At 33.6% G+C, this 21,131-nt stretch overlaps 1 protein-coding gene across 1 annotated transcript in view; it reads left to right on the forward strand.

Moving 5' to 3' along the window:
- The window catches only part of LOC145252368 (protein fuzzy homolog), a 1,014,795-nt gene extending 1,008,927 nt beyond the window's left edge, over window positions 1-5,868 (forward strand). Inside the window, exons 4-5 of the mRNA XM_080111766.1 lie at window positions 4,761-4,994; window positions 5,830-5,868. Of these exons, the coding sequence (XP_079967892.1) occupies window positions 4,761-4,994; window positions 5,830-5,868 (273 nt within the window). The remainder of the gene's footprint in view (window positions 1-4,760; window positions 4,995-5,829) is intronic.
- Window positions 5,869-21,131: the final 15,263 nt, after the last annotated feature.

Raw genomic sequence — 21,131 nt, forward strand, 5'->3', positions numbered from 1 at the left:
CATTTCTTGTTCTCTTTCGGTGGAGGAGCAGTCCTTCACGACTGAGACAAATTTTTTTTTATTTTTGTACCTTTTCTCCACGTTAAAAAAATGACCCTGGTGTCTAACTCTGTCCCGTAGGGAGGCATTGTAAATATGGACAAAGAGTGGGGGAAATTACTGACAGTGGTTACACACAGCGCCTGGTATTCCCAAATGGGTCCTGTATCCGGAATTTCCAAATTGGTCATCCATTTGGTACTGACCAGGCTCAACGTTGCTTACCTTTGGTGATCTAACAAAAACTGGTGCGTTAACGTGATTATGCCCAGATTGTAGAGGATTTCCTCTGATGCCTTTTCAATTTGACTTATAAACGAGTATGTTCGGTGGGGAAGGGATGATGCTTTAATCCCCACTCACCAACACACTTCCAGTACGCTATTGATTTGTGCTGCGACGCGATAAAAGCTGATATACTTCTGAGGATGCGAACGTATGTTTTCGGCCGACACAATCTAAGTGTTTTGTCTGCATAGGCGGCCATTACACCATCGCCGACAAACGATAGGGTCTGGGCGCACAAAAGCTGAAATAAAAAGCCGACTGCGATTCGTTCTTACAGTGCGAAGAACGAGTTAAGTGTTTTTTTTATACTTTCAGAAAACACACACACGCGCATGCATAATGTATGCATGTATGTATTTATGTATGTATTTTTGTATGTATGTATGTGTTTTGTTATTTAATATGTTTTTTTTTTTCTTTTCCTCGCGAGCGTTTCACCGTCTGTCTTTCTTCGGCGGCATTTGTACAGTGGGAATAAAAACGAATGTTACACATTTTTTTTTTGTGTCTATTTATCTATTAGCTATAAACCTGGCCTAAGGGCTGTCGGGGTAACGAGAGTTAAGCTATCACTTTCTAATGTCGAGTGTTCGTTGTTACTCTGGAGATACGGCCTTTTACTCTGCACGGTTAGCGATGGAAGCGTGACACCCTTACAGAGCCTAAACTGAACGAACATTTCCCTTCCCTAGAAAACTGTGGACGCATCTAAAAGTAGTATAGCAAACTTCAAGCTTGGCAGACTAAATATCTCGACAAAACTATTATCAAACCATGTATGGAGCACTGTTATCATATTTGTGTGGGTGCGTCTATGTCCCATTTGAAGGTTCTCTAATAAAGTGCAGAAATATATCTGCAATTTAATTGACCCCCACCCTATCTTCTTCTTCTCTACAACCCCTTCCTCACAAAGATGATGTTGCTAGTCTCAGTCTTTCCCATAAATATTATTATGGCATGTATTTTTCAGAATTGCCTTACTTATTCTCTGCTTCTTTTGTTCCAGCTCGTTTATTCATTGGTCTATTAGTCTCTTTCAATTCGCTGCTTTTATATCTCATTGTAAAAGGATTTCCTATTCCAGTAGCCTCTTTCCAAGAACAGCTAATGTTTGGAACTTTCCCGTCTTTGCGATAATCATCTTTCTTTCTTGTTAGCTCCTTATAGTTAGTGGCCTTTCGCCTTGTATTAAGCAATTTTCATAAAAAAATATAGTGCTTGATATTAGCATGGCAATCGTGGAAAGAAAAACATTCGATGGGTTGCACAGACAAAAATGGATTCAAATGTGAAGAATTCGGGACTTTCCACGATTGTCTAACGGAATGCATAATTTGACCCAGAATATGTTAGCAGATATCGGTCAAACGTTGAAACGATAGGCAAAGGTAATATTAAACATTCCAATAGGAAAGAGTGTCTTTATAAATAATATCGTTACATAGAAAAAGTAAGACTCAGTCTATCAGAGAGAGAGAGAGAGAGAGAAGGCTGAGGTACGCGTAACCATTTCTTCATCACTCGCCAATCGTCTAACCACGCACCCCGCACCTTTCAGTAACGTCAAAACAGAACTTGTGACAGAAAAGCTGATTGTCGGTGTGAAATAAAAACAATGTAGATCAACTGTGTTGTGGCTTACTTCGATGTCAGCGTGTGTATATATTTTGTGCCAGCGACAACAGTACATGTAAACATTATATAAACTGAGCAAAAACATTTTGAACAACCGGTCACAGCGATTACATAACAATAGTAAATTCAAGCTTAGCAGACTGAAAAAAAAACTATTTAAAATCTAAGCGTGACGAACAGAAAAAAAAACCCCACAGAATCCATCATAGAAAATTTGGACGTACCTTATTTTGGATACGCCCGCTTAATAGACGTAGCGGACAGACAAATATGTAATTTTATAACCGACCGACCAATGAAAATTTTATTTCAACCTTAGCGTGACGGACCAATAAAAAGATAATGGAATCTCTTATAAAAAAAAAAACAAAAAAAAAAAAAAACACGTAGGCATATCTTATTTGAAACAAGTCGATTGTATGTATATGCGAGGTAAGCAACGAAAATGTTTATTTGTTTATGGACGGTTATCCTCATCTTCATAGTTGTTAATTCAGAACAAAGCGTGACAGACCAGATGAACAAAGTACCTCACAAAGACGTGGAGGTGCATCTAGTAAGTATATTTTAAGCATGAGCCTATGCAGACCAAATAAACCGATGTTTGAAATTAAATCGTGACAGATAGCGTGCCCGACTGACAAAGCGTCTCGTACGAGTACGAGTAAGCAAATGAATATAAAAGAAGAAAAAAAGGCTCAATACAGGGAAAAAATACTTACGAAAAGGACGGTTTGGGTTGGCCAACGTCCATCTGAACATCGACATTGACGCAGAATGAAAACAAGATGGCGACGAAAAGACGCTTAATAAAAGCGCGCGAAAGGCAGAATCTTGCGTTGAGAATCTTTCTTCCTGTTTACTGATTATTTATTTATTTGCGCCTTTATTTATTGTGGTAGATGTCCAAGTAGATTAATACGGGGAAGAAGCTGAATGCAGAAAACGATTTTGATGCACGAATTATACATCGATTGGTGCTCTTATGTCTGTACTTTTTGTCAGCCATGTTCATTCTTCCATGTCCAAATATTTAACTGTATATGTTATGTGTATATTTCGAGACATATATGCGTATATATTTATTTATTTTACAGATAAAGTACTTATCCACTGACAAGTGTTTCGCTATACTACGGCTTATCAGCATGTCTGGCTATGAGAAGAATCGAACCACACGATCATAGACTATTGTTGGGCGGGTGCGTTAGCAATTACGCTAAGAAAATTCTATTTGAAATTATCTGCTATCAATTTATGTCCAAGGTTCAGTGACGCCGATTAATACCAGTAATTCAGTTATCGCTAAAATCTAACAACAACAATATATATATATATATATATATATATATATATATATATATATATATATATATATATATATATATATATATATATATATATAGTCATCCACATACAGTAGTGTTTCGCTGTTTCACGTGCGGCTAGACAGGCAACTACCTATAGCCAGGATTGAAACCCAACCGCCTGTACGACAGTCAAGGCTCCTTACCAATCTAATCAGTGGCTGCTATGCGAGTTATGAATTAACGATGTTTTGACATCGTCCGAAATACCTAAGCTCGATTTTTTTTTACACAAAAAGCAGCGCTTTATACGCTAATGGTAATTCGTGTATCACTTCTCGATATTCTCAACTCAAGATATATATATATATATACATATATATATATATATATATGAGAGAGAGAGACAGAGAGAGGGGGGCATAATAATTAAATTTAAATCATAATTTATTACATTATTATGTCAATAAGGACAAGGGTCACTACAATGAATAAAACGGGAATGAAGGGGGGACCTTTTTAGGTCAGGGCATTTCAAAGCTAAAGTTTATAATTGCTCTTCTTTATCAGGTAGAGCTTTATTAATATTTATTTCGAAAAAATCTTTTTTTTCAAATAAACTTCATATATATATGTGTGTGTGTGTGTGTGTGTGTGTGTGTGTGTGTGAAGGTGGTGAAAGGCGTAATTTCATTTCGTTCTGTTTCATTTTAGTTATCCGGCTAGCAGCAACATCTCGCATCTTCACTGTAGAGATCCTAAATGTGGGAGATTTTCGACTCTAATAACTTCTATTCTAATTTCCTGCTTTTGAAAATATTTTCCTGCTCCTTGTATCCAAAACTGTATCAATTTGAAGACATTTAATGTAACGCAAAAAAAAAACAACAAAAAAACAAAACAAAATTATCTGAAGAAACAGAGAAAAACTCTGTTTCTTCAGATAAATCCCAGTTCTTTAGATTTAGTATGGCCTCGACCAAGTTATGGTAGAAAGAATTACTGTGATTTTTATTCATTTGGGATCATATGGAAATATGGACTAAACCAGGATGCACTAAAAGGAATGCTGATGAAAACTATCATAAAAAAGACAAATGATGGTCTTAGGACATATTTACCGTCAAAGAAGCATAGAACATCTCGTACTGACTGGTAGAATTCCAGGATCAAAAAAAAGCAAGGTCAACCAAGATGCAATTTGATGGACAACTTGATCGATTGGACGGGATTATTGTGAAAAGTTTAGCTGTTTCGGGCGATGGATAGCCGCCCGCGCTGGAGAACCATGATTGCCAACCCTGTTAAACGGCAAGGCCGCTTATGATGAGAGAAAAAAAAAATTGATGATTCTAGAACCAGTAAAGAGAATGTTTTTCATTGAAGTAGTTACCCAATACTGCTGTTTTGATTTTGATATCTATTCTCCGTCTTAAACGTTCATTTTTTTTTTAATATATTTTTATTATTATTATTATTATTTTCCAGAATTTTCTTGACGCTTTCTGTGATGCAGGCGAAACTTCCTTCGGTTGTCTAATGGTGCACAGAAAAATTGCTGTGGTCACCCGCAGGTGGTCAGGTCTTTCAGCAACCGAGCTCGTGCTTCTCTCCATGTTGGCCACCTCAGCCACGGCCGCCTCGTTCTCTTCATCCTTCTCTTCGGCGCCCAAGTGTATATCGCAGGACATCCCAATCTTTTTACCCGACGAGAGCCCAACGGTAAGTCATTCAAACAGTATCCTTTATATATATATATATATATAAGGGGATTAGAATAACAGTCTAAAGAGCATTGTTTATTTTAATGTATTAGCAAATTTATTAATACAATTAAAAGAAAACAGTGCTCGTTGTAATGTAGATATATAATAAGCTCAATAGGCATTGATATCCTAGAGCTATTTTAATATTGAGTAAGATGATTGATAATTTTAATTATAAATTATCAATCATTTTACTCATATAATTTTTTTAATATATTATATATGTTATTTATATATATATATATATATATATATATATATATATATATATATAAATAAATTTATTTCTTTGCACTTCATCTTTATATGTTGTTAGAAGATGGTTGAATCCAATTCAATCGTTTATTTTTAATTTGTTATTTTTCGATTTTCATTAACTTCTCCATTTTTATTTTCTGTGATAGTTTAGTAGTTGTAACGTTACATTTATTTTTATGATGTACTTATTTCGTTTTTCACTCTAATTTCTTTTTATGCACGTTTCTTGTTTTATATTTACCCTCATGTAATATTAAGATACTTATGAAATCACTTATTACTTTCGTATTTCTTTTTCATCAACCTTTTTTTGCTGCACGTCTCTTATTTTATATTTACCCTTATGTAATATTTACATACTTATAGTCACTTATTGCTTTCGTATTTCGTTTTCAGGCACATTTTTATCCAAGTTTCTTGTTTCATATTTACCTCCCAGCAAGCTTTAGAAATTTATAAATCGCGTATTTCGTTCTATGACTGCCATTTTTTATTTCGTTCTAAGGCATATTTCTTTTCTTACATGTTTCTAGATTTATATTAACCTTTTTGTAATACTTGAAAACCTGTAAAGTCACTTACTGTCTTTTTTTTTTATTTCGTTGTAAGTGCACATTTATGAGACTTTACACGTTCCTTGTTTTATATTGACCTTTTTGAAATTTTTACGAACCCGTCAACTGATGTTATTTTCATTTATTTCGTTTTAACGAAGAATATATTTATTTTTACACATTTCTTGTTTTCTATTTACCTTACTGCGATGTTCGTCGTTCTTCATTTGTTATGAATGCTATAGAACGTGTTTTCACTTTTTTTTTTTTTGCTTTGACACCCACTTATTTTATTGCGGATCGTTTCGTTTTTTTTTCAGCCCCGTTTTATAATTTATATATTCCCTTTAGCGATCAGCAACACAAAATGGAGCGCTTTATCTATCTGTGATCGCTTTCCTCTCTGCTTTGCATATTTTCTTCACAAATCTTATTTGTTAATCGGCCTTATTTTATTTGGTAAATTGTAACAACGTATTAATTTACATCTTTCTGGCGTTTACACACACACACACACACACACACACATATTTGTCTGTTTTCATCAAAATCTGAAAAAAAATAAGTTTCGATATGTTTATGAATTAATCAGAAGATTCGCAGAGATATACACGTTCAATCGTACTGACTGGAATAAGAAGTTCAGTTCTTTCACCGTTTTGATGAACATTTATAATCACACACACACACACACACACACACACACACACACACACACACACACACACACACATTTCTAAAATTCATGTGTTTCCATACTTTAAGCAACCATTTTTTATTTCTATTTACATATGTGTAATTGTCTCTAATATTTATCTGTCTCTGATGATTTGTGTGATAGCAACATCGCCTATATGCGCAATGAAACCTGTGGAAGACTTTTATGAAAAAGGAAAATACAAAAATTCGCATATATATATATATATATATATATATATATATATATATTATAATATTTTTCTGGCATATATATATATATAAGACAGTATAGCTATGACATCTTATAGATATATTATGTCTGCTCTTTTAAGAACTAGGTTCTTATTGTTGAGCACTTTACGTTTAAATGAAATAAATCGGCCACTTGATCCCAGGTGTGCAGATCGTGATGTTAAAAATCGCATGATCCCTCTCGGTCTCGTTGAATGAAATTTACACTTTATATAAAAGCTAATTTCAACTATATTTTCGCCGCGGTTAACGTTGACCGAGCGGTTTATTGTTTACTACTGGAGTCAGAGATGGCTTTTTGGCCGGGTTCGAATCTTCCGACCGGCGGTAATTGTGACTCCCTGGACTGAGGATTCTCGAAAGGATGAAACTCTAGTGTCTGTACGTATTAAGAAGTACTTATATTAATTAATATATATATATATATATATATATATATATATATATATATATATATATATATATATATATATATATATATATATCGTAGCTATAGTGTTAATTCATAAATATTGAGGGAAATTTTGCATATGAATGTTATTGCATCAGATATGATTGTATAAAGTTAAATTTCAGGACACGTTTAATTTTAGACACATGCATTACTAACAAACACACGCGACCTATCTATCTCTCTCTCTCTCTCTCTCTCTCTCTCTCTCTATATATATATATATATATATATATATATATATATATATATATATATATATATATATATATATATATATATAGTTCAGATATCTTCAATTAAAATAAAAAGATGAATATTTTTCTTCTAAATTTTGATTATTATTAGTCCAAAGCAATACTGATCAAGATTATATTAACTTTGTGGGGTTTTATTTTGTATTTTTTTAAGTTTTAGCTGGGTACATACATACATGCATACATACATACTAGTGATTTGACGATTACAATATTTTTACCAATTCCATACTAAATTCCCGCTTCCGATACAATTACCGATTCCGATACCGATTCTTTATAAATCTCTAAATATTTAATTATAAAATTGTTATTTTGTCCCGATTACTGTAAAAATACATGTTAATTGTGCTAGAGATTTTAGTCTTACTGAAAGTTTAAATCAATGAATATTTATTATTTTATTATTACTACACGCAGTGAAGGATGTTTCTTAAACCAAAATCAAATAAAAAAGATAATTAAAGGAATCGGTTTTGGCATCGGAAAATGGGCTCAAATTTTTCCGATACCGATTCCGATACCCTAAAAAGCTCTGATTTTTCTGATTCCCGATTCTAATTCCGAATAATCGTCCCAACACTAATACATACATACATAGATATACACACGCGCGCACACACACACACATACAGACAACTGCACTTTATATAATAGAAAATACGGATAAAAATTGCTCGGACCCTTGATCGGCTATTTTCCCCCTCTTCTGTTTTGATTTAGAAGAGGAGCGAAATTTGATGATATGATCAAAAAATATTTCTGCCATAAAAAATGTCTTTAATGAGAATTCTCAAATTTTATTAATTTTTTAAAAAGTGTGTTTAAAAATATTAATTTATTTTTAGCAGATAAAAGACATGTTCTTTTTTTTTTCATGCTAAAGACCGATGAAATTAAGTGAAATTTAATTAAAGTTAACTTAAAAAAAAAAGAACAAAGAGATTACGCCCAAGATCGTCCACCCATATGGTCTGGCGTCATCTTGTTAAGTTTAGTTTTTATTTGAAAAGTAAAAACCAGTCGACGTTGCCCGGGAATGGATGACGACTATTGTTTGCTTTTGGTCCCAACCGTAAACCTTATATTATATTTTTCATATTGTTATGTAACTTTAAAAATTTCCTTTTCTTTTTATTTACGTCATTTATTTATTTATGTTAGTCTCTTATCTTACTATATAGGAATCTGATAAAACGATAAATAGTAATTAAAAGTAGGTGCAACATATATATGCCCTTATATGTTGTATCGACTTTGCTCTACATATTATCATAAACCTTCATTCTCATTTCATTTCTAAATGTCATTAAGCCAGTTTTTTTTATCTATATTTGCCTTTTATATAACACTGGCCCTTCTTCTCTTCTGATGAGAAGCATTTAGCTTCGAAATGCTATGACCTAAAAAGGTATTTCTTAATTTCCCCCTTTAATTTTGCTTATTGTTCTGATGGTATGATAAAGTTATATATAATTTAATTCCTCATTTTTCATTTAATCTCTCTCTATATATATATATAAAAACGAACTTGTCTGTGTGCTTAAATATCTCTACCAAACTACTCTGTCAATTTTCAGTCTATAGACTCAAGATTTTACATAATGGGTACTGAGATGTGGGAAAATCTTTTTAATCGGTTTTCGGCCAGAAATTTGGCTGTCAAAGAGTCAAAGTTAAACGATTTGACTTTTGAAAACTCTACCAAACTCCTCCGCCAATTTTTGGTCCAGACACTTGAAATTTTAGATGTAGGTTACTCGGACATGAATCAAACTTCTTAATTTGATCAGAGCCCCCAAAAATACATGTTAAGTGATCAAAATTAAGCTCAAACTTTTGAAAAGTTTTACCTCTTCGGTCTCTACCAAATTACCCAACCAACTTATTTAATTAAACCTTTTCAGTCTTTAGCAAACTATTCAGCCAATTTTGGGTGTAAACATTTGAATTTTACATAAAGGGTATTCAGATATGGAGCAAGCTTTTTAAGTAGTTATTGGGTGAAAATTAGCTGCCAAGAGGTCAAAATTGAAAGAGTTGACCTTTGCGAACTCTACCAAACTTCTCCGCCAATTTTGGGTCTAAAAACTTGAAATTTTAGATGTAGGTTACCGGGACATGAGTCAAACTTTTAAATCTATATATACATATGCACATAAAGTTATGAACAGTCTATAGGGCCTGAGCAAAGTCGGGCTGAACTGTTAGTATTATATATATATATATATATATATATATATATATATATGTGTGTGTGTGTGTGTGTGTGTGTGTGTGTGTGTGTGTGTGTGTGTGTGTGTGTGTGTGTGTTCAAAAGTCAAAACTAATAAAGACGACGAGGTTGTAAAATAGTGCTCAATAAAAAGAGCGGAATATTTGATTTTTTTTCTTTTGCGTCGTGAGGTTCCAGGTCGCCTGATGAAGTCTCTTTGACTGAAACAGATGGCTATTTGTAGCGACCATATGTAACTGTTTACCCCTAATAAAAGAAATATATATATATATATACTAGCAAAAGTACCCATCGTTGACTGGGTTCAAAAACAGAAAATGGACTCTCATTTATTAAAGTGTGATAGCTTATGAAAAGGAAGGTTTGTAAAGAGATAGCTTCGAATTCGGGGGTATCAATACCAAAGCAAAATATAATGAAAGTAAAAATAAAATAGATAAACCCCATAATTTATTATACCATACCTGTTCACACTGTGGATTTATATTAAAAAAAACCTTGTTAAACTTTGTGACATATTTCCATTCTATGGAAGCCAGGCGCGAACGCAGACCCCACAATTTTATTATACCATCCCTATTTAAGTTAAAACATACTTATCAAAGTATTCTTATGTACATCTATATCAAAAACATTTGTAAACGTTTTTTTTTTTTTAAATTTTGAATTTTTTTATTTCTACACTTTGTGGGCCAGGCGCGAACGCAGACCCCACAATTTTCAGGAACCACCGTTCTGCAAGATCAGGCATACCCATTCCTGTGTCTCGAAACATCTTCTATCATTATATGTAATCAGTTTTTTAAAATAGTCAACCATATAGAAGCCTATTCGTGACCACACACACACACAGCTTTATATTATATATATATATATATACAGAGTGACCCCCCAAAAACGGGCCCCAACTATAATTAGGCCCCGTTTCTTAGTGTTTTGTCCAAATAAAATGAAACTTTGGTCATAACTAGTTTATTATATTCAAAACATCACATCAAAATACTAGGGTCTTTGGCCTTTTTATTCTCCGTTGACTGTAAAAATGCTAAGAAAAAACAATTGAATGTCCTCTGTTATTTTTGGGTCACCCTGTATATATATATATATATATATATATATATATATATATATATATATATATATATATATATATATATATTATATTTGGAAAAAAGTATTCCTGCAGAGTGCTCTATTATAAGAAAAAATTCCAAAAATAAGAGCGTATTATTTTTATTTTCAGAAATTTTAAATGAGATGTGTCATTGGTATCGCTAGTTTCAAACCTGATAATAGGGGCTGTTCTAGATCCCCATATCTAGCTTTCCTCAGCCGATACTCATCTGTTTCATAACCGGAATTGGAAAACATACACATACATTATAAACATCTCGTGCACACCTAATTTTTTTTTTTAAACAACCTTTAATTTCAAATGATAAAATTAAAAAAAAATGTCTGTTTTACATTTTGGACGCTATAGAAAACAAAAGAAAGGAAAGAAAAAGAAAAATAAAAGGAAGAAGAAAAAAGAAAAAGGAGAGCTTGCATATAATTAAATGTTTTTCTTATAATTCTGATATATATAAACTATTTATCGGGTCACTTATAAAATTACGGTTTATTAAATTTATTTATTTTATTTTTCCGGTCTTAAACAGATTTAAAAAAAAAAACCCTAACCCAATTTCTAAATTAATCTAAGGGAGATAACTTTGTAAAGGCCTGAAGCCAAATTCGAATTGACAATAATTATTTTTATTTAACTTTATTCTTCTTCTATATGTACTATATAACACATGTTTTATATTTTCCTTCAATCGCCGTATTTAATATGGGTCAAGTGTAAAATTTCTTGTAAATAGTCTAACGAAACCTCTCTTATATAAATTTTAATTATAGTCCTCGGAATTTTAGTCTCAAAGACTAATCCATCTATTGGACAAATTTATAAAATTTAAGATAAAAAATCAATTAAAACTAATTTTAAAATGACTATTTTATTGATATTTTTAAAATTGAAACAAGAAAAGGAAAAGGGGAATTCACTTCGATTCATTACAGTCGTTTGCCATTTTACAAAAGCCTTGAATAAACGAATCTTCAACAAGTAGGGTATTTTTACCAACTCGAACGCGATGATAGTTTTCCTTTTTTACTTGACCTCATATTTGAAATGTTATTTTTAAAACTATTTTCCCAACAAAGATATTGATAAATATTATGATATTTAATTTTTTTCTCTAATAAACTCTTTAACCAGCAATATATCTCCATCCGCAAAACGCTGAGTAGATACGACAAATTGTTTATATAATGTGCTGACTATGTTTAATATGCGTTTCTGTTCTAATCTATATGATGTATTTTTTATCAATGGAGGTCCACGAAGGAAATTTCTTAGAAGATAAATATTGAAAAAACTTGTCATTGTTTGATGTTATTGTTTATTATTTCGTGTGTCTTTTTTCTGTGTGTGTGTGTTTTTTTTTGTTTTTGTTTTTTTTTGACAGGATTTAATAGAAGTGCGAAAATATTAACGAATGAAAAACAAATTGACATATTGAAGTTTTATTTGTCAGATTTATTTTCAAGATCGTTTTTGTTGCTTTTATTGCAGTTGATTAAAAAAAAACAATTTTTTTTTTTTTGCAAAAAAGATTTCGTATTTTTTAAGATCCAAAAGTCAGAGGTACATTAAAGACTGACAAGCGAGGCGAAGTTTAGGATTAGATGACAGGTCGAATGAAAAAACGATGGCTTGTCTTGCTTCGTCATATTTTATAATTATCAAGCTATTGAGTGTCATCGAAATAAGAAAAAAATCCAAATAAAACGTCACATTTTTGTGATTTTTTTTTTGTTCACGCTATGCACAATAAGAAGTTTTCATTTAAATTTTCGTTTGAAAAAAAAATATGCTTTTTTGCACAACTGTTAAAATAAAAATCAAATTGAACGAAACAGGAGGCGAAAACAAAAATATAATTAACAACATTTTTAAAATGAAACAATGTATATTTTGTTTGACTAATTCAAAACTTATTATAATTTTTAATGGCGGATTTTGCTTTATGGCGGATATCACGGCCAAGGTGCTTATCACTAGAGACCTCGCGTCATTTTGGGTGTTTCCAATGAAGGAAACTGCTGCTACCAGATCAGTGTCCTGAATTTCTTTAGTCAAACTATTTTTTTTCATTGTTTTTTTTTTCCCCAAAATTACGGGTTGTCCTTTGACAAAGTATATCGATATTTTAACCATAAAAGTATCTACTATTATATAAAAGTCACATTATTGTGTGTGTGTGTGTGTGTGTGTGTGTGTGTGTGTGTGTGTGTGTGTGTGAGTTCCTTTCTCATAGGTTCCGAAACGGCTCAGCCTATATTTTGCAAATTTCACATAAAACTAATTTATATGTCTGATAGTGTTCTTAGATATGTTTAGTACAGAAATTCATTCGATAAGTATCTAAAAACTCCGATCTTAAATATAACTTTTCTCTCTTACAGATATACAAAAAGGATAAATTTTACAGGGGAATTTTGTACGTTACATCGGTCAAAGGAAGTAACAATGTTAGCAGATTATTTCTTAAAAAAACACACACAAAAAGAAAAACAGACTTGTTATAATCTGAAGATATAGCTTATTAGTACAGCATTCGACTACAGATCGAATGATTTCCTGCTCAAACCCATTTTATTTTAATTTTTTCTTATTAATTAGTTCAATTTACAATAAAAGAGAAGATACCATTTAAAATCGCCACAAATCATTTCTTCGTTTGCCTATTTTAAAACTAAACATTAATCAGAAGTGACTTTTCATCGTCAAGCCCAAATATCAGCTGACGTGATATTGTAAACAAACACAGACGGAATTTCATAAACAACATTATCATTATCATTTATTTATTTATTTTATTTATTTATTTATTTATTTTTTATTTTTTTTACGTTTTTGGCGAATTAGTCCACCGGGCAAATTATTCCTCATAATATATAATAATCAATAGTGGATCGATTCTATAATAATGCATACACAATCTGCATAAATTAAAATATCATTTTTAGCGTATTGTACGATCGGGCAACGCCGGGCTGCCAACTAGTATGGTTACATAACGTGGTCGCTAGAAAAGCAAAGGAATGTGTAAAACGGTAATCCATCTTTACAAAGAATAACTATTATATATTATTTTTTTTATTGGACTCCTTTGAGATGATTAATTTGTGTATTTATTTATTTACTTTCGGACTATTATCCTCATCTTTATAGTTGGTGTTGTGTCATTATATTTCGGCCAACCATCTAAAGAAGGCCAGAGGAATAGTTGACCGAAACGTGGTGAAACAACAATTACAAAGATGAGGATAAAAGTTCGCAAATAAATAAATATACAAATTACTTATCTCAAAGAATGCCAAGAAAAAAACAATATATAATACCATTCGGTTCGGATTCAACGATGGAAGGCCAGATAAGGACGAAAACTTGGATGTATAAGACTAAAAAATCCAATCTTGATCGCCCTTCAGGGCCCCTGGAGCAGTGGATAGAATCTCTACGGTTCCAGTGAGCATTGTTTGGAGATAGCGGTTTCAATCCTACTCGGAGTATTAGTTTGACAAAATGTGGTGTGAAATCAACAATTATGGAATGCAGAAATTACTCAGGATACAGTTAAGAGATTTAGTATTCTTATCCCGTCGCCGTTAAGAACCACCTGAAGAAGGCCAGAGGATGAGTTGGCCGAAAAGTATCGAAACAACAACAACAATTATGAAGACGAGAATAACAGTAAATAAAGAATAAGTACTAAACAGTTTTTCAAGCACTAATATTATTAGGTTGGTTAAAAAATAATGTCGTTTTTTGACGTTCAACTAAATATATTGTTGTGTCGTGGAACAGCAGTGAAAATAAGAACAATCAAGTCGAGGTTCGGTTAAGAAATAAGTGTATTAACAAAAATGTACAAAGATAGGAAACGTGTATATCTGTTGGGCACTCGGCTAGCAGTTGAAGTGCAGTCGCATCTCTCTCACCGGTGTTGGAATTACTAGCGCTATTTATAGCGCTAATCGGTGTAAATTCCTCTGTTCGGGGAAGTCCGGTATAACATATATAAAAACGACATTATTTTGCACCAACCTAATACAATACATCCACAGATGCTCAAAATGTCGTCCGTACAAATAGACGTGAATAGTCCAGACACAATTAAATGTAAACAGAATAAAACTTAATATTATTTACAACCTAAAAATTCCCGCTTCTCTTGCAACCACTCTGTATAAGAAAAGTTCACCGAAGAAAAACTCACCACGAAAAATGAACAAAAATTAACCAGAATACAAATTTATTATTTAAAAAAGGTAAATTTTTTTTTTATTTTTATTTTTTTTTAACTTTTGAACTTTTTATAATTAAGTATAATTTCACGAGTGTTGTTTAAACTCGCTAATTTAGTTATTGTTCAATGAATTTTTATGTGCTGCGAAAAAGCGGCTTTTTATGCGATAATTAATCATGATTAGCTGGAACTTTCTTTCCGGTAATCCATTGCATCTATTTTAGCAAGATTAATTCGTAGGTACGCTACGAATGTGCATTAGTAAAGAAAACATGTTGGTTTTATTCTATTATTTTTATTAAGAGGAGTAAAATGGATATTAAAACATTAAAAATAATAAAAAGTGGGAAGAAATTATCGGTGAAATCGCATTCTTTTTCTTTTTTTTTCTTTTTGGATTATTTTTAGAACAATTTTCAAAATTCGTTAATGAATTATCCTAATAATACCACTAAATAAGCCTCCTTAAATGGGTTTTAAACATTAAAATTAAAAATTTGTTATTAAACAAAAAATACAAATACATTGGCATCAATCTTTCAATTATTAATCAACCAGCAAGAAGACCCACCGGTGCCCAGGATTGAATAAGAACCCAATGTTCGTTTTCGTAAAACCCGCAAGATTTGTCAATCTAATCGGACCCCACTTTATCAACAAAGCTCCAACCCCTGTCCCATCGCCGCAATGTTGCATCACTTTGCCTGTTTTACAAATATTTTAATGGAATGTGTTCTGATGAACTCATTGCACTTGTAACCCTTCGACGTACATATCCCCGACAAAACCGCTTCACGGTTGATGTTCCTAAATGCCAGAAGCTTTCTATTCTAATAGTTTCTTCTCTCGAACAGGGAGACTTTGACATTCCCTTCCTGCTGCCTGCTTCCCTGGCTGTACTGATATGCAGAAGTTTAAATGTAACATAAACAAATATCTTGTTAATATTTCCTAGACATGGCTCCAAATAGTAGCCTCTTACGTCCAAGTGGCGATAGGCTTTGTAAAGGGTGAACATGAGTATAAAAACTAATCTATATATATATATATATATATATATATATATATATATATATATATATATATATATATATATATATATATATATATATATATATAAGCGAAAATGTGTGTGTATGTATGTGTGTTCACTTTTTCTGTATGTCTACAAAAGGCTTTTTTGGCCGTGATTCTCGGTTGGCTAGCTCCTTCTTAAAACTTTTTATATGCTGTCTAAATAATAATATCTACGACTAAAGAACTCTGGTCGCAGCTATCTTTAATTTACCCGACTTTTACAAGCTATTTTCGAGATATTTTTTGATCGCCGCGTAGCGGGGAAAAAAGAAACTGGCTTCCAGCGCAAAACTAGGTCAAACATTACGCGACTTAACGTTCTCTCACCTGCTAATTTCGCTTTATAAACGTCAACTTAACACACTTATCAAATCATCTATTCCCGTGGTCGAGATGATTAGGTCGCAGGCCCCCCCCCCATTTCCTTTCCAACTCCGCGTCAAAGGTTCAGGGTTCAAGCCTACCTTTCTACTAAAACTTTTTTTTCTTTTACATCTCCAAACACCCGGCCAACGTTTTTTTTTTTTAAACAGTATTGGTTGATCTACCCCACCGACACACACACACCTCCAAACACCCGGGTAACGCCGGGTACCCCCGCTAGTAATAAAATAAAAGCCCATTATCGCTTTTGTCCCTATTTCTTTAGAGTTTTATAAAAATCAATTTTTAGAGAGGGCCCAAATGACGTAGTGCTTTACCGTCTCCAGGCACGCCTACCGTCTCTGGAGAATGAGCAAGGAACACTCTTTAGTCCTGCTTCAAGCCTTGAACTTTCTATTTTCTTTTTTTTTTTTTTTTTAATTTCTATAATTTTCAATTATAAACAGAATAAATTAAGTAAAACATTGTACTTCCTTTTTATGGATGTTAGGTGCGAACGCAGACCCCACAACATTATTGCACCCCTTTCGAAGAAAACGTAATAAATATTTTTTTACTGACAGTTCATCACTCATCAAGGCTCAAAGGCTACTTGAGAATAAAGGTCAATGAGTTCTTAACAAGGGGATAATGACACAAACCTCTTGAGGATTGCAGACAGTACTTGGATCTGAGCAGAACCAGATTATTTAAAAGTACAGCTCAGCAAGAATTTATTAACATTGGACTTGCAAACGACCATGTTGTAGTATTTAAAAGAACCTCTGCTCATGGAATTTATGTTTCGCTCTAAGTATACAGAGGAATAATAATAAGAAGAAGAAGATGAAGAAGAAGAAGAAGAAGAAGAAGAAGAAGAAAGAGAAATGCTGTCAAATCGTAGACTTTGCTGTCCCAGCTGACCACAGGGTGAGTATGAAAGAAAAGGAGAAACGAAGCAAATATACAGAACTATCCAGACAATTAAAAGGGATTTGGATGATGAAGAAAATCAAAATAGTACCGATAATAGTAGAAGCACTAGGAACAATCCCGAAAAACCTGGAAAAAAGAATGGCAGAAATTGGAATCAAAGAATAGCTTCAAAAATACAACGCCTAACGATAAGGAAAACGGCTGAAATATTAAGGAAAACTCTTGAATGCGGAGAATAACACAAGACAATATAACGAAGAAGCGTTACAGGGAATGAAGAACACCAAAGCTGCAGATGTACATGTTCTACACCCTCCATCATGCATCTCTCCATTGTTTCACCACCGTTCCCCCCCCCCAAGTGATATCAAAAAGCCGAGAAGGGTCAAGGAGGATAGAAAGACCAAGGAGGGAGCACTGGCCAGACTTCCGCTGGACAAGTGCGAAGAGAACTGGGATCTTGGGGAGGCTTAGTGCCACTCAAATTCCAGTATAAACCAATGGCCACTTCCAGCGATAAATCAATGGTAGGAGGCTGTTGAGATGATGCAAATTTATTTGAAAATGCTATCGAAGGAAGAGAGAGCTGAACGTCTGGGGAGACTTCTTGTCACTCAGCTTCCAGGGAACACCACAGGTCTCCGATAAGATCGTTTGATGACTTGTGTGAAAGCTCCATATGAGCCGATAATAGGAATAATAAAAACTTTGTCCAGTGTTTGTAGCGAGATGGTACCTTTTTATCGTTTTTAATTTGAATATAAAAATTTGAAATTAAGGAAAGCCCAAAACGATATGCGTGTGTGTTTACTTCGAAATAAACATTATTTTTAACCCTGCGGAAAAACATGGTGCTTATTTGGCTAAAATGTGTTTAGAATTAGAGATAAGGAGGTCAGTCTCTAAATGGGAGTGGAACAAGTGGGAAGAAAAGAAAGTGAGTGTCTTTCAAAGATAGAGTACTTACCTGACTGAAAAGTGAGACAATGTTTCGGAAATGTCTTGGTGTTAGCGTGTGGGTCAGCGTGTCCAACATGGCCATAATGTTTTCAAGCAACACCAACTCCTTTTTTTCGCTCTTGATGGAATGTTTTGACCCCACAATTTTACTTAAGTGCTCATAATTCCTATTTAGCAACTTTCCTTTCTCCCAAGTACCCTCCTGACTCAGCGAGGGTATAGCTCACGTGGTATGGCGCAGTTATATCTCAGTTTTCCTTGGAGGTAGATGTCACTTTGTCCTACTGGGGTGTCCAACCATCGCAGTTGAAAGCGTAGGTATGATTTTATGAGTTCTATATTTTTGTATTTTTCCAGATTTTGTAGATATAAGCGCATATTATGTATAATTAGGCTACTCTGTTACATTTAATATGGAAATAATATGTTTTGGTATTTTTTTATCAAAAGTTTTGATGGGATTATTATTTTATTTACAATTTTCAGTCTTGAAACTATGAGCTTAGCTAATGTAATATCTTAATTTTTCCTTAGTTTTATAATTTACTAGCATGGGTGGCCGGCGTTGCCCAGGTGTTTGTAGGTGTATGCTGAGCAAAAAACAAAAACAAAAAAATGGTCAATTTTTAAAATTTTACCCTTATTATGACCCCTTAATATTTATTATTTTGGGCTCAAATTAAGTTATTAAGTTAGATCCATGTCCAAGGAATCTACATCTAAAATTTCAAGTGTTCAGACCCAAAATTGTCGGAGGAGTTTAGTAGAGTTCTCAAAAGTCAAATCGTTGAACATTGACCCCTTAACAGCCAAATTTCTGGCCGAAACTGGATCACATAGATTTTCGAAAATCTCAGTACTCTGTATATCAAATTTCGAGTCTGTAGACTAAAAATTGACAGAGTTATTGCGTAGGGAAATGTACACAGACAGACACACAGACACGCCCACTTTTATAGATACATAGATTTTATTGTATTATTTTATATTAATATTAACAAGATACAAGTGATCCAAACTGTTCAACTGTAGATATATCTTGAACCAGCAGGATAACAATATTTTACAAAATAATAACACTATAAACGTTTTTGTATTTGAGTGTATAAGCATCCCATAGGACTAACCATGTTTGAAACACCCAGGTGACAAACGCACAATAAAGGAACCAAGAGTGGAAGCAATTAAAAGCAGAAACAGAAGATGTGCAAGCTCCTATCATACATCCCAACAAATACTATTTGAACAATCTAATTTATGCAGATGCCAAGACGGTGAGTATGAAATCTATAGTGATAAGCGGATCATAACAGATTTTAAAATATGAAGAAAACTTTCGACTCGATCGAGCCTTTGTCAATCGACTTTTTTTTTAATTAATCATATTTTTTTTTCTGTCTTAGAGATCTAAAATAATGTATTTTAGTACACATTGCATGTAGTTCTTTTACACTTGTATATGGTGTGGCATAGTAACGACATTTTAATGTTATATATTACTAGCAAAGAAACCTAGCGTTGCCCGGGATTGACCGATGATAAACGAATTTCATACACTCCCATATTTTTATGTCACCGAAATCGGTGAATTTGGCCATTTTTTTTTCAATCAAATCGATTGATTGCCTGCTCTAGTGTGGGACTCATCGCGGTGCACTAATATAACGATGTACGATCCGGCACCGTTCATAACGTTACCGATGTGGCAGGTATCCTTTGATCGTACCTTGTCTCGTTACAAGTTGGTCTGTTGATCGTCCTTACCCACTGTGTTTTGATGGAGGGGCACTTTTCCTCTCGATCGAATCGTCTTTCTTTCCATGTGTAGGGAGTCTCCGGGTACATCAATCACTCTGCTGGTCCTTGCGGTTTGCTGAAAAATCAAGAGTTCTCACCACAAACAAACAGAACTCCGGGTTATAACAGTAACAAACTATTGTTGTCATTACTTCATAACAACTACTGTCTAATTTGAGGCGACTGATTATAGCAGTGAACGATGTAAGACAAGACCAGTAAAGTCACAGAGTTCCCATTAACACAGGCTAGTTTCCATTATAACATCAGGCCCTGAAAGGCTCCCCAAATCGGGAGCGCTGGACAAGCCCAGCCGCTCGGTTTGCTGGCTATCACTCCTCTGCTGTTTAGAAATCCTTTTTCTAAATCTCCTTTTTCCCTACCTCTCCTTCAGAGAGTGGTTACAAACACCTTTCTTTCTTATCTCTACCAAACCTCAACCCCCACCTGCACTGAGGTGTTTCTACTTATTATCAATTTAGGGGTGATTAGTCACTCCAAGTCGAACAATGCTTGGCAGCGACTCTCACCCTTGACCCACAGCTTCATATCTATCAACAGAAGTTTTTTAAAAACAACCTTTTCGTTGTTAACAGATATATAACAGCAAATGAGATAAAATATCATTTTTTTTTCTTTCTGACAAAATCCCATAGACATTTCTGTTTAAACAACATCAAACCATCATCAACATCATCATTAGAATTCAGCCGTGCGAATTCCTCTGAATTCGTGTCGACTAGCAAGGTCACTCGGCATCGCCCGGTCCCTATCGGGTCACATCTCGCCCCCTACCTGTTTTGTCCTTTACTTTGTAAATGACACCCGAGCCCCAACCAGACATCACCCCCGCCCTCTTCTGCCATCTCTTTCTCTATTTGAAAAACAAGACC

This window comes from Euprymna scolopes, chromosome 29, assembly GCF_053919585.1.
Source record: "Euprymna scolopes isolate OS-2025 chromosome 29, ASM5391958v1, whole genome shotgun sequence".
Lineage (NCBI taxonomy): Eukaryota > Metazoa > Mollusca > Cephalopoda > Sepiida > Sepiolidae > Euprymna > Euprymna scolopes.